Raw genomic sequence first — 18,426 nt, 5'->3', positions numbered from 1 at the left:
TAGCATTGGTGTCTATATTTAGCTGGTGGGATTAAATTGCAAAGGCTTCAAGCTGGGCAGAGCACACTGATCTGCCTTTTTACTGCTAGACCTGTGTGCTGTGAGGAGCTAAGGCCTTAGTGTCCCCTTCCTTACCCAGGTTACTCACAAAATGGATTCCCAGCGGGAACTCGCAGAGGAACTGCGGCTTTACCAATCCACCCTTCTTCAGGATGGTCTAAAAGATCTCCTGGATGAGAAAAAATTCATCGATTGCACCCTAAAAGCAGGTGACAAAAGTCTTCCTTGCCACAGATTGATTTTGTCAGCTTGTAGTCCTTACTTCCGTGAGTATTTTTTATCTGAAATTGATGAGGCGAAAAAAAAGGAGGTAGTACTAGATAATGTGGATCCTGCTGTACTGGATTTAATCATTAAGTACCTATACTCTGCCAGTATTGATCTCAACGACGGAAACGTGCAAGATATTTTTGCATTGGCCAGCCGCTTTCAGATCCCCTCCGTGTTCACGGTCTGCGTTTCTTATCTTCAGAAAAGACTTGCTCCTGGTAACTGTCTAGCTATTCTAAGATTAGGACTTCTTCTTGACTGCCCGAGACTTGCCATCTCTGCCCGTGAATTTGTGTCTGATCGCTTTGTACAGATTTGTAAGGAAGAGGACTTCATGCAACTGTCTCCGCAGGAGCTGATCTCAGTCATTTCCAATGACAGCCTAAATGTAGAAAAGGAAGAAGCAGTATTTGAGGCAGTGATGAAATGGGTGCGAACAGACAAAGAAAATAGGGTTAAAAACCTTAGCGAAGTGTTTGATTGTATTCGTTTTCGCCTTATGACAGAAAAATATTTTAAAGATCATGTTGAAAAAGATGATATAATTAAAAGCAACCCAGAACTCCAGAAAAAAATCAAAGTTCTCAAAGATGCCTTTGCAGGCAAACTCCCAGAACCTAGCAAAAACACAGAGAAGGCTGGGGCTGGTGAGGTGAACGGTGATGTTGGTGATGAAGATTTGCTTCCTGGTTACCTGAATGATATTCCCAGGCATGGAATGTTTGTCAAGGACCTCATCCTCTTGGTTAATGACACAGCTGCTGTGGCTTACGATCCCACGGAAAATGAATGCTACCTTACTGCGCTGGCTGAGCAGATCCCCAGAAATCATTCCAGCATCGTTACCCAACAAAATCAGGTGTATGTGGTAGGAGGGCTGTATGTGGATGAAGAAAATAAAGATCAGCCCCTACAGTCCTACTTCTTCCAGGTAAGAAAGGCTGTCCTCACATATGCAGAGACATAGAGGAAAGGATGTTAGTCACCATCTAGTTAGCTGATTGTGAATTACTTAGGCTGCTTGTACTGTGTTCTATCAATACTTGACGTCCTATGCCAGTCCCTTGCATTTTCCTTAGAGTACTGACAAATATCTAGATCAGTTAACTGCTTGTTAATATTTAATAAACATTTTCATGAAGAATGAGGTTCTAATTCATGTACAAGTGATGGCTCATGATCTTCTTTATGCTCTTTTACCTAAAATGTCATGTTTATAGTTGATAGTTGTAACTGTAATCCTTTAAAGTCCAGTATTTTAGTAAAAACAAAATTTAATCTTGTATCCTCTTTCTGAAAAATAGGTATTTTCCAAAAATCAAAGTACTCTACACTTTACAAAAAGTTCTAATTGATCAGATTTTCTACCTTTTTCCAAGTTTGCTTGATTTGAAATTCTCAGAGGTAGTATTTCATCTCTTATTTATGGTTTACTGCCTAAAATACAATTTTATTGAAAGTGAAAAGAACTTGTATAAGTATTTTACACGCTTTGGAATGCCTTTGAGGAAATACTGTCTATACAAACATCACTAGTTTGAATCGATTAATTGTATTTAGAAATTTTTATTTATGGTAAATGATCAAATTTCTTTGGATCAGAGTTGTACTTAGACATGATTGCAACTTAATCTGTTTTATGAAACCATAGAAATTTCCAAGAAGAGAGATCCTCCTAAACAAACTCTCTGTAGTTTGAAAGGACTTAGTTTCATGTTACCAACACATTATACTTTACCAGTTTATGAAGGAATCAGTGACTTTATCTTTAATACCAATACCAGTACTTTGTAGCTTACAGATAGTTCAAAAGGGTTTGTTTAGGTCATGGCTACTCATGGCCTGTAGTTTATGGGCCTTGAATTCGAAAGGGCAAAGATAAGTAAGTATAGAATGTCACACCACAGTCACTGAGTGATTTCAAATTGTGTGACATACCATGCATTTATAAAACACACTCTTTAACCAGCTTCTACTAATCTCAAAAAAATGTAATAATACATGTCAATCATGCTTCTTAATTTTCCAAATTCTATTAAAGGATGTTAACTATGAAATATAAAAATAACAGTAGAAGCTGTAATCATAAGTATTTGAATGTGGGCCAGAAAACTTCCTAAGGGCTAGTTTTAAATTCAGATAAATTTCAGAAAGGGTAAATTCAATTGAAAAGACAATAATATATCTAGGAAGTAAAAATTACGTCAAAATACAAATAACCTGGAAATCAGATCCAAAGAATACTTCTAGCCTTATCTTTAGTCCCTTCTATCCTATCGCTACCCTTGCTTTTATTGACATCGCCTCACATTTCTGGTTCTGGAAGCATGCTTGATTTTCCTTGTAGCTACAAAAACAGTTACTCAAAGTTGAAAAGGTCAACTCCCTATCATTTCCTATGCCTTGCTCCTTTAAAAGGCACAAATAGTGAGACAAGGATAAAACAGTGAGCCAGGATAAAAACACCTGACTGTGAAAGAGGATTATGACTCACAAGAAAATGTGTGAGAATTTCAGGTTTTGTATTTTCTACTTGTCACCTCTGTTTAAAATGTATTGTCAGGATTCATATGACCTTTGATTGTATACTAGAATTAGATTATGATAATTTTTTTTATTTAGAGAAGAGAGGGTTTTTTCCCATAGAATTACCAGTTTCATCAAATCTTTGAACAGCACCACATCTTAAGTACTCTGAGTCCAAACTCTAATTTTAGGGATGAGAAAACTGAAGCCAGAGAGGTTAAATGGCTTGACAACTCATCTGTAAAAACACCTGGCAGGCAGTCTGCTGTAGGAAGTGCCCTATCGGGGGCAGTATGGGAAGGTAGACAGCACTGGGTGGTGTGGGCAGTAAACCCTCTGATTTGGGATTATGATGGCTGCTGCTCCCATTTAAAAAAAGAAAAAAAGAAAACCTATGAATTTATATATTTTGCATCGAGTATCACTTAAAAGCTCTGCGAGCCTGAGCAAATTGTTTAACCTTTCTGTGCCTGTTTTCTCATCTCTAAATCAGAGCTAACAAACGAGAGGACTAAAGTAGATTACCTGTATAAAGCACCTAGCATGAAGCCTGTCACAGAGTAAACATTCCTTTGTTGTTGTTTAGTCACTCAGTCATGTCCGATTCCTTTGTGGCCCCGTGAACTGTAGCTCACCAGGTTCCTCTGTCCGTGGGATTTCTCAGGCAAGAATATTGGAGTGGGTTGCCATTTCCTTCTCCAAGGGATCTTTCTGACCAGGGATTGAACCCGCATCTCCTACATTGGCAGATGGATTCTTTGCCAGTGAGCCACCAGGGAATCCCCCAAAGTTGATAATTGTCATTATTTTTGCTTTTATACTACCTACTGGTTTCTTGATAAAGGACTTTTTTTCAAAAATGAATACATTAGTGATCACCATCTGGATATACCACAGACTTGAATATCTGCATCTGTTCTTGGTAACCAGTTATTCTGGGCTTTTTTCCTTTTTTCTTCTGCTTCATAGAAATAGCACTAGAGAGAACAACAAATCTCTGACTGCACTCCCTCAGAAAGGAGCTTTCTTATGCCTTGGTGTCCTAAAATGCAAAGTGGAAAATCTTAAAATTACCAATAGTTAGTCCTAAAGCTGACGCCAGCCATATTAGAATCAATCACATATCCCAGAGCATGGGCTCTTGGAGGCTGTCTTAGGCTCGCAGAATTGGCAGTAGCAAAAACAAGCAGAATTCCTTTCTAATTTAAATCAGAAAGAGAGAAAGAGTGGGAGGGAAGGAAAAGAGCATTTTAAATGACTCCCACCAAAACCTGGGAGGTTATAGGCTGTAATACCTGCCTGTATCTAAAGTAATAAAGTGAAGCATGGAGAACTTAAAAATGTTTAAGGAAAGAAAAAAAGATAATATCTAACGTCCCAGTTGTCTGTGAACTGAGCGACAGGTCCAGCTGTCCTGGGCGCCAGCTTGGAGCATGTTAAATATAGCTTGCAGGGGGTCACTCACACACTGTGACCCTCCCTACGGTGGCAATCTATTTCCCCAATGTCCTCGAAGTATTGATTCCTTGTTCAAACCTGAACAAGGTAATGTGGGAAGAAAGTTTGACAAGAAATCTCAACAGTTCTAACTAATCTCTGACGACTATTTTATTCTCGCTTTCCTTTTCCCAAGTTCTCCAGGTTTGAGTATTTTTAGCTATTTTGGTAGGCTGTGTGGATTTTCTCATTTTTCCTGGTAATTCAAAGGTAAAATATGATCCTTTCTGAGTTATAGTTTTAAACTTATGAGATCTTCTACTATCTCAATCAATTCTAAACAACAAAGTATAGCATATTTTTTGGTACACCTATAACAAGCTTCACAATTCCTCATATATTTTTTTTCTTTCAGCTTGATAATGTAGCATCTGAGTGGGTTGGACTCCCACCTCTGCCTTCAGCTAGGTGTCTCTTCGGTCTGGGAGAGATAGATGACAAAATCTATGTAGTTGCAGGCAAAGACCTTCAAACAGAGGCTTCTCTGGATACAGTATTATGCTATGATCCTGCGTAAGTTGGCATGATATTTTCATTTCCTAAGCATTCAGGTATATGGGTGTCTATAACAAAATCATAATTTTAGAACCTGAAGTTTACTGAAAGCATATAAATCCTATCATCTTCTGATTTTAGGGCAGCCAAATGGAATGAAGTTAAAAAGCTTCCTATCAAAGTCTATGGCCATAGTGTGATTTCACATAAGGGGATGATATATTGTCTTGGAGGAAAGACAGATGATAAGTAAGTACCCTAAAATCTTATGGTTTATATCCAGGTGATTTTTTATTACAAGGGTTCCTTTCTGTTTATACTGGAATGATACTTGGTTCTCACCTATAACATTTTGGAAGTAAAATGCTGGGGCTGGTGCACTGGGACGACCCAGAGGGATGGTATGGGGAGGGAGGAGGGAGGAGGGTTCAGGATGGGGAACACATATATACCTGTGGCAGATTCATTTTGATATTTGGCAAAACTAATACAATTTTGTAAAGTTTAAAAAGAAAATAAAATTAAAAAAATACAAATAAAGTTTTGAAATGTTATTGGAGGATATTAATAATGACTTATGAAGGAAAACTGTATAAAATTATTAAACTGCTGAAGTCAGTTTGTATATGCCCAATATATTGCTAGGAGTGAGCATAATAGCTCCATCATAAGCATTCTTACAATGGAAAAGCAGAATTTAGGAGCATAATCAAGTCTTTTATTTGGCTAATTTAAAATTATATTTTACTACATTAAAACCAGTGGACTTTTTATGGATTTAGCCATTAAGTATTGATAGATAAAAATTAAGCATATATCTTTAATATAGCATTTAAAATATAGCTACTAAAACAATAGTGTATAAAAAAATCATGGATTTTGTACTTTACATTCATAAGAGAGAATTTAGATAGTTGAGTTTGAAACTGAAAAACATGTGACTGAAAAGCAGGCAGCTCTTTCCCCAGCAATGTTTCACATATTTATTCCTGGACAGATGATATTCAAAATATTTAACAACTGGTCACAAACAGACACTGATCAAACAAAAGAAATATACCTGGAATACTCAGTAGCACCCAGTCTCTTAGGAGAAAAAGAGGATGAAGCTTCATATAACTTGATTTTTAGTTACTTCTCAAGGGATAGGTAATTAGGAAAGAGATTTTATGGAAGAAGTGAGTTCAGAGTGTTCCAGAAGTCTGTTAAGCCAGTAGCCTGTTTGGTAAAATAATGATTTTCGATTTCAATAATGATAACAAATTTCCTGCCCCTGAAAATGCCACCTAATTTGGTTTGTATCACTTGCCCAGGTTAAGAGTTGTCCAGTCCTGGAAAGGAAGCCAGAAATAAAGAATTTAAGGACTATTCTCTATGTCTGTTTTTCCAGTGCTGCCCTGCAAATAAATTCATCAGTACCATCTTTCTAGATTCCATATATATGCATCAGAATATGATATTTATATTTCTCTTTCTGACTTACTTCACTCTGTATAATAGGCTGTAGGTTTTGCAGGTCAGCAATGGAGAAACAGACATAGAGAACAGACCTGTGGACACGGGGCGGGGCGGGCGGAGGGCGGGCAGAGGGGAGGAGGAAGAACGTGAGATGTATGGAGAGAGTAACATGGAAACTTACATTACCATATGTAAAATAGATAGTCAACAAGAATTTGCTGTATGACTCAGGGAACTCAAACAGGGGTTCTGTGACAATCTAGAAGGGTGGGATGGGGAGGGAGATGGGAAGGAGGTCTAGGAGGAAGGGGACATAGGTGTACCTATGGCTGATTCTTGTTGGTATTTGACAGAAAACAACAAAATTCAGTAAAGCAGTTATCCTTTAATTAAAAAATAAATAAAGTGGCAAAAAATAAAGAATTTAAGGACAAAGCAGGAAAGGAGAGTAAAATATGGAAATGTGCTAGAATTAAAGAACTCTATATTCTGGAGTTAAAAATTAATGGTTATTATTCAATTAAAATGACATATATTATAGAATATGTGATTTTAAAAAGCAATGAGTTTTTATATAATCTATATTCAATGATAACATATTCTTAAATCTTGATATCCTCCTTAATGCCAGATATTCCCATTAAATAAACATTTAAAGGAAGGCCATATTATAAACACACGCAGTGCTAAATCTTATTTGGGGCATTTTTCCTCAGTAAATGGAATGGAAAATGTGTGTTGAGCGGTGTTTTGACTTTGGAAACATAGTGACCCTGCCAAATAATTTAAATTGTTTCCTTCAAGTAGTATTAGTAACTAGGAAATTGATATGTCAGTAAGAAGCATATGGTCTTGTCAGTAAGAATATATTCATCTTGAGAATATGATTAACTAAGACAACATTGCTTAACAAATGCCCGAGTCAAGAACTTTGAAATGAGTCATTATCTAAAAGCAAGCACTGAATTATACTAGTTTTTGCCACTGAATTTGAAGAAGTTTTAAGTTAACGGAGTTTTAAGATAATACTCATAGTCATGTATTACAGGAAATGTTTCTACTCCAGAAATCTGGTCTTTTATAAAACTAGTGAAAAAAAAAAAGTTGAGGTTTTGTTTTGTTGCTTTTTGGCTTAACCAGATATATCCAGTTAATTCTTATTTGAAATTCAAACTCCCATCAGTAAATTATGGAATCATAAGAACCTTAGAAAGATAATTCAGATGAGTCCAGGTTTTTCTGGTAGCATTTAGCATGTAAAATTGTTCTCGTTACCCATCAGCTCAGATGACTAGTTGTCTAATCTTTAGTCCCAGATTTCTTAAAATGCAATGGTATATTAGTGATAGACTAAAATGTAATGAATCATCAAATTACAGTTACATTGAAACTAGGTACATTCACACCTAAGTATTTTTTAAGTTAACTGATTCATTCTTAGGATATTCAGATAATGAAATGGATAAACATTTTTGTAACAGAGGCACAATAAAGAATTTATGAATTTTGTTAACTCTATTCATGTTTTCCATTTAACTTAGTAGCAGATAGGATTAAAATCTGCTTCCTGGGCCTCTAGGCAATTGCCAAAAGTAAAGGATGCTACCTTCCAGTAGTATAATTGTTATAAAATAGTTTTGGTTCTCATATTTATTATTGTCCTTTGCTTGGTGACATATGTTCAGATTAAGAATTTTTCTGATCCTCACTATATCTCATATTTCAAATGAGAACCATGGCTAAGTGATTAGTCAAGTTGTTTCTTTCGAAAAAGGAAAATTCTTAAAGGACCATTTTGTTGTGTTTTGTTTACAGAAAATGTACAAACAGAGTGTTTATCTACAACCCCAAAAAAGGAGATTGGAAAGATCTGGCTCCAATGAAAATCCCTCGTTCCATGTTTGGAGTGGCAGTCCATAAAGGCAAAATTGTGATTGCTGGAGGTGTCACTGAAGACGGTCTTTCAGCTTCAGTTGAAGCTTTTGACCTCAACACCAATAAGTAAGCTGTTATCTCTTACTATGGAATATGAATCACTGTATGCTTCAATTTCTAATTTGGACAAGGGGAGAGGAGGGCAGGGAGGCAAGGACTGAAGAGGAAGTGTCTTCGTCTGTTTCTTTCGGTGTTATAGGTACGAAACACCTACCATTATGATGCATTATGTGTGTCTTTAATTTGGAATACATGACCCTCAAGTTAATGTTGGAGTAATCAATTTGCCCTCACTTGTTATTAATTTTGTAAATTTAGCCTTGCAAAGGTAATACTTCTGAATAATTATATACACAATAGTGGATATACATCTCTCTATAAGGTTATTTGATTTGAAATGTGTAGTTTCTTTAAATATTAAAAGACCTCCACTTAGTTTGTGATATTTGTAAAGGATGAATGCTTCAGATGTTTGATTCTTTTGTGTTCTTTATAATTTTCTCTTTTTTTTTTTTCCACTTTTAAGATTGTATTGGCTTAAAGTTAATGTGAAGATATAGGACAGATATTCTTTATATAGAATTAGTCCTTTTCAAGTTTTTGAGCTCATATATCTAGATGAGTATATAGTTTTTATGTTCCTAGTTTAGCAATAAAGAAAAAATTAGAACACTATTATTACATTTTTAAGGAACCAAGTATGCCTGATTACAAAATAGACTTTCAGTTCAGTTCAGTTCAGTTCAGTCACTCAGTCATGTCTGACTCGTTGTGACCATATGGACTGCAGCATGCCAGGCCTTCCCATCCATCACCAACTCCCACAGTCTACTCAACCTCATGTCCATTGAGTCGGTGATGCCATCCAACCATCTAATCCTCTGTCGTTCCCTTCTCCCCCCACCTTCAATGTTTCCCAGCATCAGGGTCTTTTCAAAGGAGTCAGCTCTTCATACCAGGTGGCCAAAGTATTGGAGTTTCAGCATCAACATCAGTCCTTCCAGTGAATACTCAGGACTGATCTCCTTTAGGATGGACTGGTTTGATCTCCTTGCAGTCCAAGGGACTCTCAAGAGTCTTCGCCTACACCACAGTTCAAAATAGACTTTAGTTAATCTGAAAATTACAAGCAAGTTTTATGGAAATGGATTTTTATGATCATTAAAAATCATGTTTTTGAAGACTATATAATATGGGTAAACACTCATAAGAAGTTAAAGCAGCAACACACAAAACTGTAAATACTCTATTAGTTTTGTACGTATGTATGCTGCTGCTGCTGCTAAGTCACTTCAGTCGTGTCCGACTCTGTGTGACCCCATAGATGGCAGCCCACCAGGCTCCTCTGTCCCTGGATTCTCCAGGCAAGAACACTGGAGTGGATTCCTATTTCCTTCTCCAATGCATGAAAGTGAAAAGTGAAAGTGAAGTCGCTCAGTCGTGTCTGACCCTTAGTGACCCCATGGACTGCAGCCTACCAGGCTCCTCCATCCATGGGATTTTCCAGGCAAGAGTACTGGAGTGGGGTGCCATTGTCTTCTCCAGTACATATGTATAGATGGATATTTTAAAATTTATATGCATTTTTATTTTTATTTTTTTAATTTTATTTTTGAACTTTACACTATTATATTGGTTTTGCCAAATATCGAAATGAATCCGCCACAGGTATACATGTGTTCAAATGACAAATATAGCAAAGTTTTGCTTATGATTATATTTGAAGGATAGGATCATGGGTGATAGTTGTTTTCTTCTATAACGTGTTTCTCCAGATTTTCTACAATGTATGTATATTATTTTTTATAGTTAAACAGATGATATATTTAGAGAAAAACTATGAGGTCCACTTGTAATGCCAGAGTACTGGAAGAGAGCTACCAAAATGACTAACTCATTCTAGACTCTTGATACTTCCAACTAATTTGATTGATTTTTATCTTCAGTGGTCCTATTTCATACAGCCATTAACATTAAAAAGTTCCCATAAATCCTTTATTTAAAAGGATGAAGGATAAATTATTAAAAAGAAAATTTCCAACCCTAGTTTGTTAACTGTCCTCATATGCACTCAGTCGTGTCCAACTCTTTGTGACCCCATGGACTGTAGCTCACCATGCTCCTCTGTCCATCGAATTTTCCAGGGAAGAATACTGCAATGGGTTGCCATTTCCTCCTCCAAGGGACTCTTCCTGACCCAGGGATAGAACTTGCGTCTCTTGTGTCTCCTGCGTTGGCAGGCGGATTCTTTACCACTAGTGTAACTTGGGGAGCCCGAGACTACCATTTTCACATGCTTTATTAAAAAGGGCTGGAGATTCCTTGAGACACTATGGAGCTCAAAGATTTTTAAAATTTGTATTAGCATTCAAATGAAACCCAACACAGTAGGGCCAAGGAACCCTAGAATTGCCCCCCAATACTCCACTGTTCAGGGCACACAGTTTGATAACCACTGCTAAAGGTGCTGACTGATGCAGGTGAAGTATTTTTGGATTGATATATTGACGGCCTTAAAATCTCATCTGGTTTGATCTTTCAAATAAAGGAATATTTAGATACTTTCCAGTAGCAAATTTAATCTTCTAATTTTGGGTGCCTATGCTACTCAAAATTTTTCATTATTAATTTTTTATAGTTATTCAGTAAATACATTTGGCATTTTTTTAAGTTTTACATTAACTATATCTTCAATGATTCCCAGGTGGGAAGTAATGACTGAATTTCCCCAAGAAAGAAGTTCCATCAGTTTGGTCAGCTTGGCTGGATCCCTGTATGCTATCGGTGGTTTTGCTATGATTCAGCTGGAATCTAAAGAATTTGCACCCACTGAAGTCAATGACATATGGAAGTAAGTTTTCTTCACTCCAATTTTCCGAACTAAATATTAAGACAAAACAGTTTTGAAGTACATAGGAAGCCAGACTTTCCCAAAATGTACACTACTTTTTGGTGGTAAACACTCTTTGAATCTATTGAACTTTTTCACATTGCCACTTACTTAATCAAGTACTGCTTCTAATTAGCTGTGAACTTGGGAAAGAACTTACTGGGGCCTATATCTTAATCAGTAATTAAGAGTTGGACAACTCATCATTTAAGCTCCCTTCCAGTTTTAAAAGTGTAATGAATGCTCTAGGCATCCCGTAGAGTAAAGGCTTCCAAACCACTTACCTTCCTCCCACAGGGTACTTTATTTCCTAAGAGAACAGGGCTCTGAAGAAACATTTAACCTCTTGAGTTTTCCATGATTCATTAATTCTATTTTGAATCTAATTTTAAAATGTTGCCAATTTTCAGAGTGTTCAGTTATAAAAGCTTTTTAAAAGAGAAGTGAAAAGTAGCAATCCACTTGACCTCTAAGATAGGTGCTGGGCAGGTCTCCCAAGTATGACACTTACAGCTGTTACCCAATTGAACTATTTTACAGTTAAACTTAAAATAAATGTATTTATAAAGAAGGTGTGTGTGTATTTTATCATAGTTTCTAATGCAGTGAATAGAGACTAGTGTATCCAGAGGTCTTAGGAGCAGAAGTGTAACTTGTATCATAATAGAGAGTCACATGGTAACACAGTTGAGCCAGGGCATACAGTATGTAGATGTCTGGTCACTATCAGGTCCCCCCCATGTGTGGTCTTCAGCCTAGGTATAATGCTTGTTGATCTAAGTTTATAGGAGGTAGATCTCAGTTGCCTGAGGTGAGCATGAGTTCACGATATATTTTGTGGTTGTTCAGTCTCTAAGTCGCATCCAACTCTTTGTGACTCCATGGACTGCAGCACTCCAGGCTTCCCTGTCCATCACTATCTTCCAGAGTTTGCTCAAATTCATGTCCATTGAGTTGGTTATTCTAACTAACCATCTCATCCTCTGCCATCCTTTTCTCCTCCTCCCGTTTCCCAACATCAGGGTCTTTTCAAATGAATCATCTCTTCGCATCAGGTGGTCAAAGTATTGGAGCTTCAGCTTCAGCATCAGTCCTTCCAAAGAATATTCAGGGTTGATTTCCTTTAGGGTTGACTGGTTTGATCACCTTGCAGTCCAAGGGACTCTCAAGAGTCTTCTCCAACACCACAGTTTGAAAGCATCAGTTTTTTGGCACTGAGCCTTCCTTATGGCCCAACTCTCACGTCCATACATGACTACTGGAAAAACCATAGCTTTGGCTATACTCATCCAGAAACTGCCAAATTTATACTTTAGATTTGCTTGCAGATTTAAATTTATAAGTACAGCTTTGGAGGAGTGATCAGTGGAGGCATACCACTGAGCCTAAGAGAGAAAAATGGATAATATTTGTTCTATACTTGAACCAGTACATGCCTTATTCCCAGCTGGTGAACTGGAAGGCTCAAAGGCTGGCAGCTTAACCAAACAATTATTTTGTGCATCAGACATCATTTCCCTATGTTATTGTAACAGTAACTAGCTGTGTAGAGGGCAAGAGAAAGTGGCTATAAAAGGAAGTTAACTATTATCACTTTCCCTTCAAAAAAGAGGGAAGAAGATAAAGAAACTGGAGATCCCCAGGGAGGAAAGACTCAGCAAAAGGGTGAGATGGGTAAACACTGGAAGCGGCAGGAAAAAAGGATGAAATAATGGAGGGCTGGAAAGGTTAGGGTTTTTGAAAAACAGGGATAATAATTCTTGCTTGGAAAATAAGAATAGGCAGTGATTCTCAACTCTAACATAGGCATCAGCTAATTTTTAAATTATTTTAAATCTCATTCACTCATCATAGAATGATTTGGGGGTATTTCCTATGTGCCAAGTATTGATAGCTTCTGGAGAAGGGAAGATACTAAAGTGAATAAAATACATGTAACTTTGAGCTTGTTGAGGACATAAATATAAAAACATTAACATAGGATGATAATTGTTACCATCAATGGATACCATACAAAGAACACCGTGAGAAATGAAGACATAACAAACTCTGCTTCAGGAAGGCGAGAAAGGCTTCAGAGAGACGGCAGTGTTGTGGAATTTCTCATGCAGAGATGGCATTTCAGGCACCAAGCACCAGGCAAAGGAAAAGCACACAGGTCTCGAAGGGACTCAAGCTGTCTGTGTCTTCATGAATATTCAGAGAGGGTGACCAGTTCTTCCCTAAGGTCAAATGCGAAGTCGAAGAGCAGTACTCACACAGGACAGTAAAGGGGAAGAACAACGGTTTCTTACAGTGACCCCTAGTGTCCAGTGCCACGCATCACACTGGTGCATGGGTACGGTTGAAATCAGAATCACGGTGACTTAATTGTTTCTGCTCTTCCCAGTTGTTACTCTTTGCTGACCTTGATTCATGGGGACCAGCCATCTTTAGCAGTCCAAAGGTGAAGGATTAATTGCTTTTACTCATCATCACTGGACAGTCTTTGATTCCCAGAGAAGGTTTAACTGCCTAGGCATCCAGATTAAATACCATGGCAATAATTCGGGTATATGCTCAGAGAATGCACATTTTTGGAGGAATTCAGGTGTTAGTCTGTGAGTCAGGTGCATCCTCCTCTGGGTAAGATCAGACAGGCTTTTCTCAGAGAAATATTTAATACCAGGAGATCTATAGAACTGTCTACTTTAAAACAACTTATTACGTTCTTTCTCTCCATCAGGTATGAAGACGATAAAAAAGAATGGGCTGGGATGCTGAAGGAAATACGTTATGCTTCAGGAGCCAGTTGCCTAGCAACACGGTTAAATCTCTTCAAACTGTCTAAGCTATAAACAAGAAGGTGAAAAACATAATAGATAGGGAGGTGGTCTGTTTGGATAATAGGGCCTTAATTTATTGTTTTTAAAAAGCCTATACAGAGATTCCATGTAGAAATTACTGTGTTACTGTCCAAGAGATTAGCAGTGGGCATCAAAACCTCAAAGTTATTGAATCTTCAATATAACAATCAGAGCTTAAAAAAGTAATAAATATTAAATTGAACAGATTATTTCTCTTGTTAATCTGTCTCAATCAATTATAAAGGAGCTTCCTAAATTTGAGTTTATTGATCCTTTCATTTGCATTGTTAAAGTGCCTTTACACTCCTTTTTCTATTATAAATGAAACTGGAGAATGAAATATGTACATTTACATTAAAAAAAATTTTTTAATAGCAAAAACCTTTCTTCATGCTTCAAGATATAATAAGAACCCTGTGCAATATATTAAAGATTATATGCTGTGAGAAAACTTTGGAAATGGAATAAATGGATTTCATTTGAATTTTAAATTTAAAACCAGTAAATCAGTCTTCAAGTCCTTAACTGCAGTATCTGTAGTAGAAGGATTGGGAGGCAATCTTAGGAAAAGGATTGATTCCTTAACTGCTGGGGCAGAATTTGGGGCCAGCGGGTGGTATGGAGAAAGGTGTGTATTCATTGCTTTGAGTTTTATCTATACTTTAAAGAGCTACCTATTTGCAAATTTCTGATAGAAGAAGGATGACTGTATTATTCTATTTTCTGGGATGTAAAACCCTACATTCAAGTTGTTTGTTCTTAGCATACACAGTAAGATGACATCTCGGTCTGTCCAAAACCATTACATTCTATTGTCTGCAAGTCATGAACTAATCATCGCTTATGGGTCTCATGTGCTTTCACAGACATATTTGACTTCTAGCCTTACATGTGTTATTTTCTGAGAGGCCTGACTTGGAACTGACTTGGAGTATTCCATTATTACTTGTTAAGCAACTGCATAAAAAGATGAATGTTCATATTCATAAAATAAAGCTATAGCTTTATTTTCTGCATCATAAATATGGAAACATTCAATAAAATTCAGTCTTACTATGGATCTCTGAAGTATAATCTTGAGTACTTTTCTATATTGAACTGCACCCTGAGTATACAATCAGCAAATCCCAAAGGTGGGAAACTACAGGTTATTTAGCAGATAAATTGTTAAGAAGGAGAGATGCTAATAGATTAAGACAGACTTAAAAGCAGGGGTAGGAGGGACTTCCCTGGCAGTCCAGTGGTTAGGACTCTGCACTTCCAATGCAGGGGTCTGGGGTTCGATCCATGGTTGAGGATCTTCCTGAATGCTGCATGGTGTGGTCAAAAAAATTAAAATGCAAAAAAAGAATGTTTTTAAAGATTAGGTAGAGAAAAATAAGGTAGGGATGGGGAATTATGATGTCTAGAGATGCAAACTTGGGTGACAGAATTATTAAGGGAAAGTCTTTACTATAAGAACATGATGGTGCTGATAGAATTATTAAGGGGAAGGCTACTATAAAAGCATGATAGTGGTTACTTTGTGGGGGAGAGTGCTGATCTATGTAGACATGAGATTAAGTTGTAAAAACAATGCTTTGGGATGATGTTCTAGAATAAATAACTGTTCTAGAATTAGGTAGTGGTGTTGGCATAATCTGAGTACACTAAAAACTGACTATATACTTTAAAAAGTTGGATTTTATGGAATATATATCTCAATCAAAAAAAAGGGACACTTTTATTTATAACAACCAAAGTTATTAGATAGAAAAATCATCAAACAGAAATATAAGGACATAAAACCATTTGCACCAGGCAGCCTAGAGAAAGGGAAGTAAGAGATGTACATGAAAAGTCAGATTATGTGTAACAGTAAGTAAAAGGTACCTTAAGGGTCATTTAATCAAGATTTCCATGTATGAATATATTAATTATACAAAAACTGGGTTTTAATTTATATCCAAAGGAAACCACCTATAACCTCATCAGCTTAATCATTTAATTCTAAAAGTTGGACAGTAAGATATTTCAACCTACTTGGGGGTTTAATTCCTGTAATCATTTGCTTGGGAAATAAAACACACTCATGAATGTGGATAACAAGCACTTAGAACAGGATTTCAGCAAACACAAATGAACATCATGAGGAAATTCAAAATGAGGGAGATGGGTTACAAGGAGACATTTTTCATTTGCTTCCAATTCTGATTCTGTTTTTCAAAGAAGGTCCTGTGAAGTTCACATTTTGGAGCTCAAATCATGCACAGTAATTGGATATTTTAAACAAGTACTTCAACTAAGCCTAAATTAAATATCAATGGACCAAAACACGCACAGGTCACATGTTCTAAAGCTATGCTTAAGATTCAAGGCACTCTGGCTAACTTGTTTTGGGACAGAATGAATTTAGAGGGTCACAGAGGTGAAAGATGAAGTTTCAGATGGCCAATGACCTGCACCCCCACCAAGTAGCCTGTGGGTAGCTACAATATGGCTTTCTGCTAAGCACACATATTTGGAATAAGGGTTAGGGAGTTTATCACACAGTAGGCTCTTAGTAACTGTGTTATGAAATAAATATAAGACAGAAAATCATTATTCCCTCAAAATGTATGGGATCAGACCAGGTCAAGATTGGCCTACTTTGGGGGCTTCCTGGTGGCTCAGTGGCAAAGAATCCACCCACCACTGCAGGAGACACAGGTTCAATCCCTGGTTTGGGAAGATTCCACATGCCACAGAGCAACTAAGCCTATACGCCAGAACTACTGAAGCCTGCGTGCCCTGGAGCCCTAGTGCTCCTCAACAAGAGGAGCCACAGCAATAAGAAGCCCAGGCACTGCAACTAGAGAGTATTCCCCTGCTCACCGCAACTAGAGAAAAGCCCTCACAGCAATGAAGAGCCCAAAATAAATAAATAAAAACAGTTCTTAAATAAATGAAATAAAAGTTTTTAAAAGATGGGTCTACTTTCCCCTTAGCTACGACCCCCTTTCTTTGCTTCCATTTGTAAGAAAACTATCTCCTCCCACTTTTTCTTGAACCAGTCAAGCTTTCATAGCCGCCACGTCACCAAACCTACTCTTTTCAAGGCTAACAATGATTTGCATGTTACTAAGTTTAATAGACACTGCCCAGTCCTCATCTTACCTGAACCATCAGCAGCATCTGGCTTTTCCTCTTCTTCTTGACTTCATGTTGAGGCACCAGGACTTCAATCCTCAGACCTCTCCTCCATTCACACTCTCTTCTAATCACATTTTAGCGACTCCATCATCTCTCATCACATTAAAAACTGCTGTCACCTTACAAATTTATAACTAAGGCCTGGACCACTCCCACAACCTCCAAATTCATTTATTGAATTGCCTGCTTGATATCTCCTCTTAGATGTTTAAAAGGTATCACAAACTCTATATGTCTAAAACCAAACCCATGATCTTCTCCTACCCGCTCCCTCCTTCCTCTTTTCATAGACTTCCCAATCTCAGTCAATGGCAATGGCATGCTTTTACAATGCTTTTAGTTGCTCAGGACAAGAACTTAGAATTATCTTTGACTCCTTTCTCTCATACCTCATTATCCAATCAGTGAGCTAGTGATGTTGCTTCTGCCCTCAAAATACATTAAAAAACTGACAACTTCTCGTTACCTCCACTGCTACTACTCTCTTCAAGTCACTTCTTGTCTGGATTACTGCCATCACCTTTTAATGGATTTCCCTGCTTATACAGTTGCCCCACTGCAGTTTTTTTTCTCATCAGCTAAAGAGAGTAGCAAAAGTGATCCAGTGAAAATATGAGTTTTTATTTCTTTACTAGGAACTCTCCAATGGCCTCTTATCTCAGGGTAGCCAGGAGGTAGTATATATTTGACACTGTTATCAATCTCACCCTTTCATATACTTCTAACCTCCATCTCCCACTTGTGCTCCAGCCATGGTAGATTCCTTGTTATTTTCAAACATGCCAGGAATACTTGCACTTACTGGTCCTTCTGCCTAGAGTTCTCCACTCCCGGATAATTCCTTATGTCTTGACTCAAATATCACCTCAGTGAGCCTTTCCCAGATTACCCTATGTAAATTACACCCACCCACAATATTCCTATCACTCCCCCACCAATGTTCAAATTTTTCTCTACAGTTTTCCATATCATCTAAGATATTGATATAATGAACTATATTAATTTATTGTGTTTAACTCAACCCATGAGAGATATACTGTACTAACTCCAGTATACCCAGTATCTAAAATAGTTCTTGGAACAAAAAATAATTAAAATAAAAAATAAAATAGTTCTTGGCACATAGTATGCACTCAAGGAATGAACGGTGAACTATTTAAGTTTCCTAAAAGCTACATGTCTTTTATATTAAGAATTTTAAAGTTTCCCAACTAGACAGTAGAGAAAATACTCAATTGTAAAATGTCTGTTAATTTTAATATTCAATTGACCTAGAAA

The 18,426-nt window shown here is 37.1% G+C and overlaps 1 protein-coding gene across 1 annotated transcript; it reads left to right on the top strand.

The window, feature by feature from the left end:
* Positions 1–60: 60 nt before the first annotated feature.
* Positions 61–15,037, top strand: KLHL41 (kelch like family member 41). The gene is made up of 6 exons (XM_055572323.1): positions 61–1,261; positions 4,709–4,866; positions 4,990–5,097; positions 8,122–8,307; positions 10,946–11,092; positions 13,857–15,037. Exons 1-6 carry the CDS (start codon positions 152–154, stop codon positions 13,966–13,968), a joined length of 1,821 nt encoding a protein of 606 aa, XP_055428298.1. The 5' UTR covers positions 61–151; the 3' UTR covers positions 13,969–15,037.
* The last annotated feature ends 3,389 nt before the right edge of the window (positions 15,038–18,426 follow it).

Source organism: Bubalus kerabau, chromosome 3 (genome assembly GCF_029407905.1).
Source record: "Bubalus kerabau isolate K-KA32 ecotype Philippines breed swamp buffalo chromosome 3, PCC_UOA_SB_1v2, whole genome shotgun sequence".
NCBI lineage: Eukaryota > Metazoa > Chordata > Mammalia > Artiodactyla > Bovidae > Bubalus > Bubalus kerabau.
This window is presented reverse-complemented; position numbering and strand designations above follow the sequence as displayed.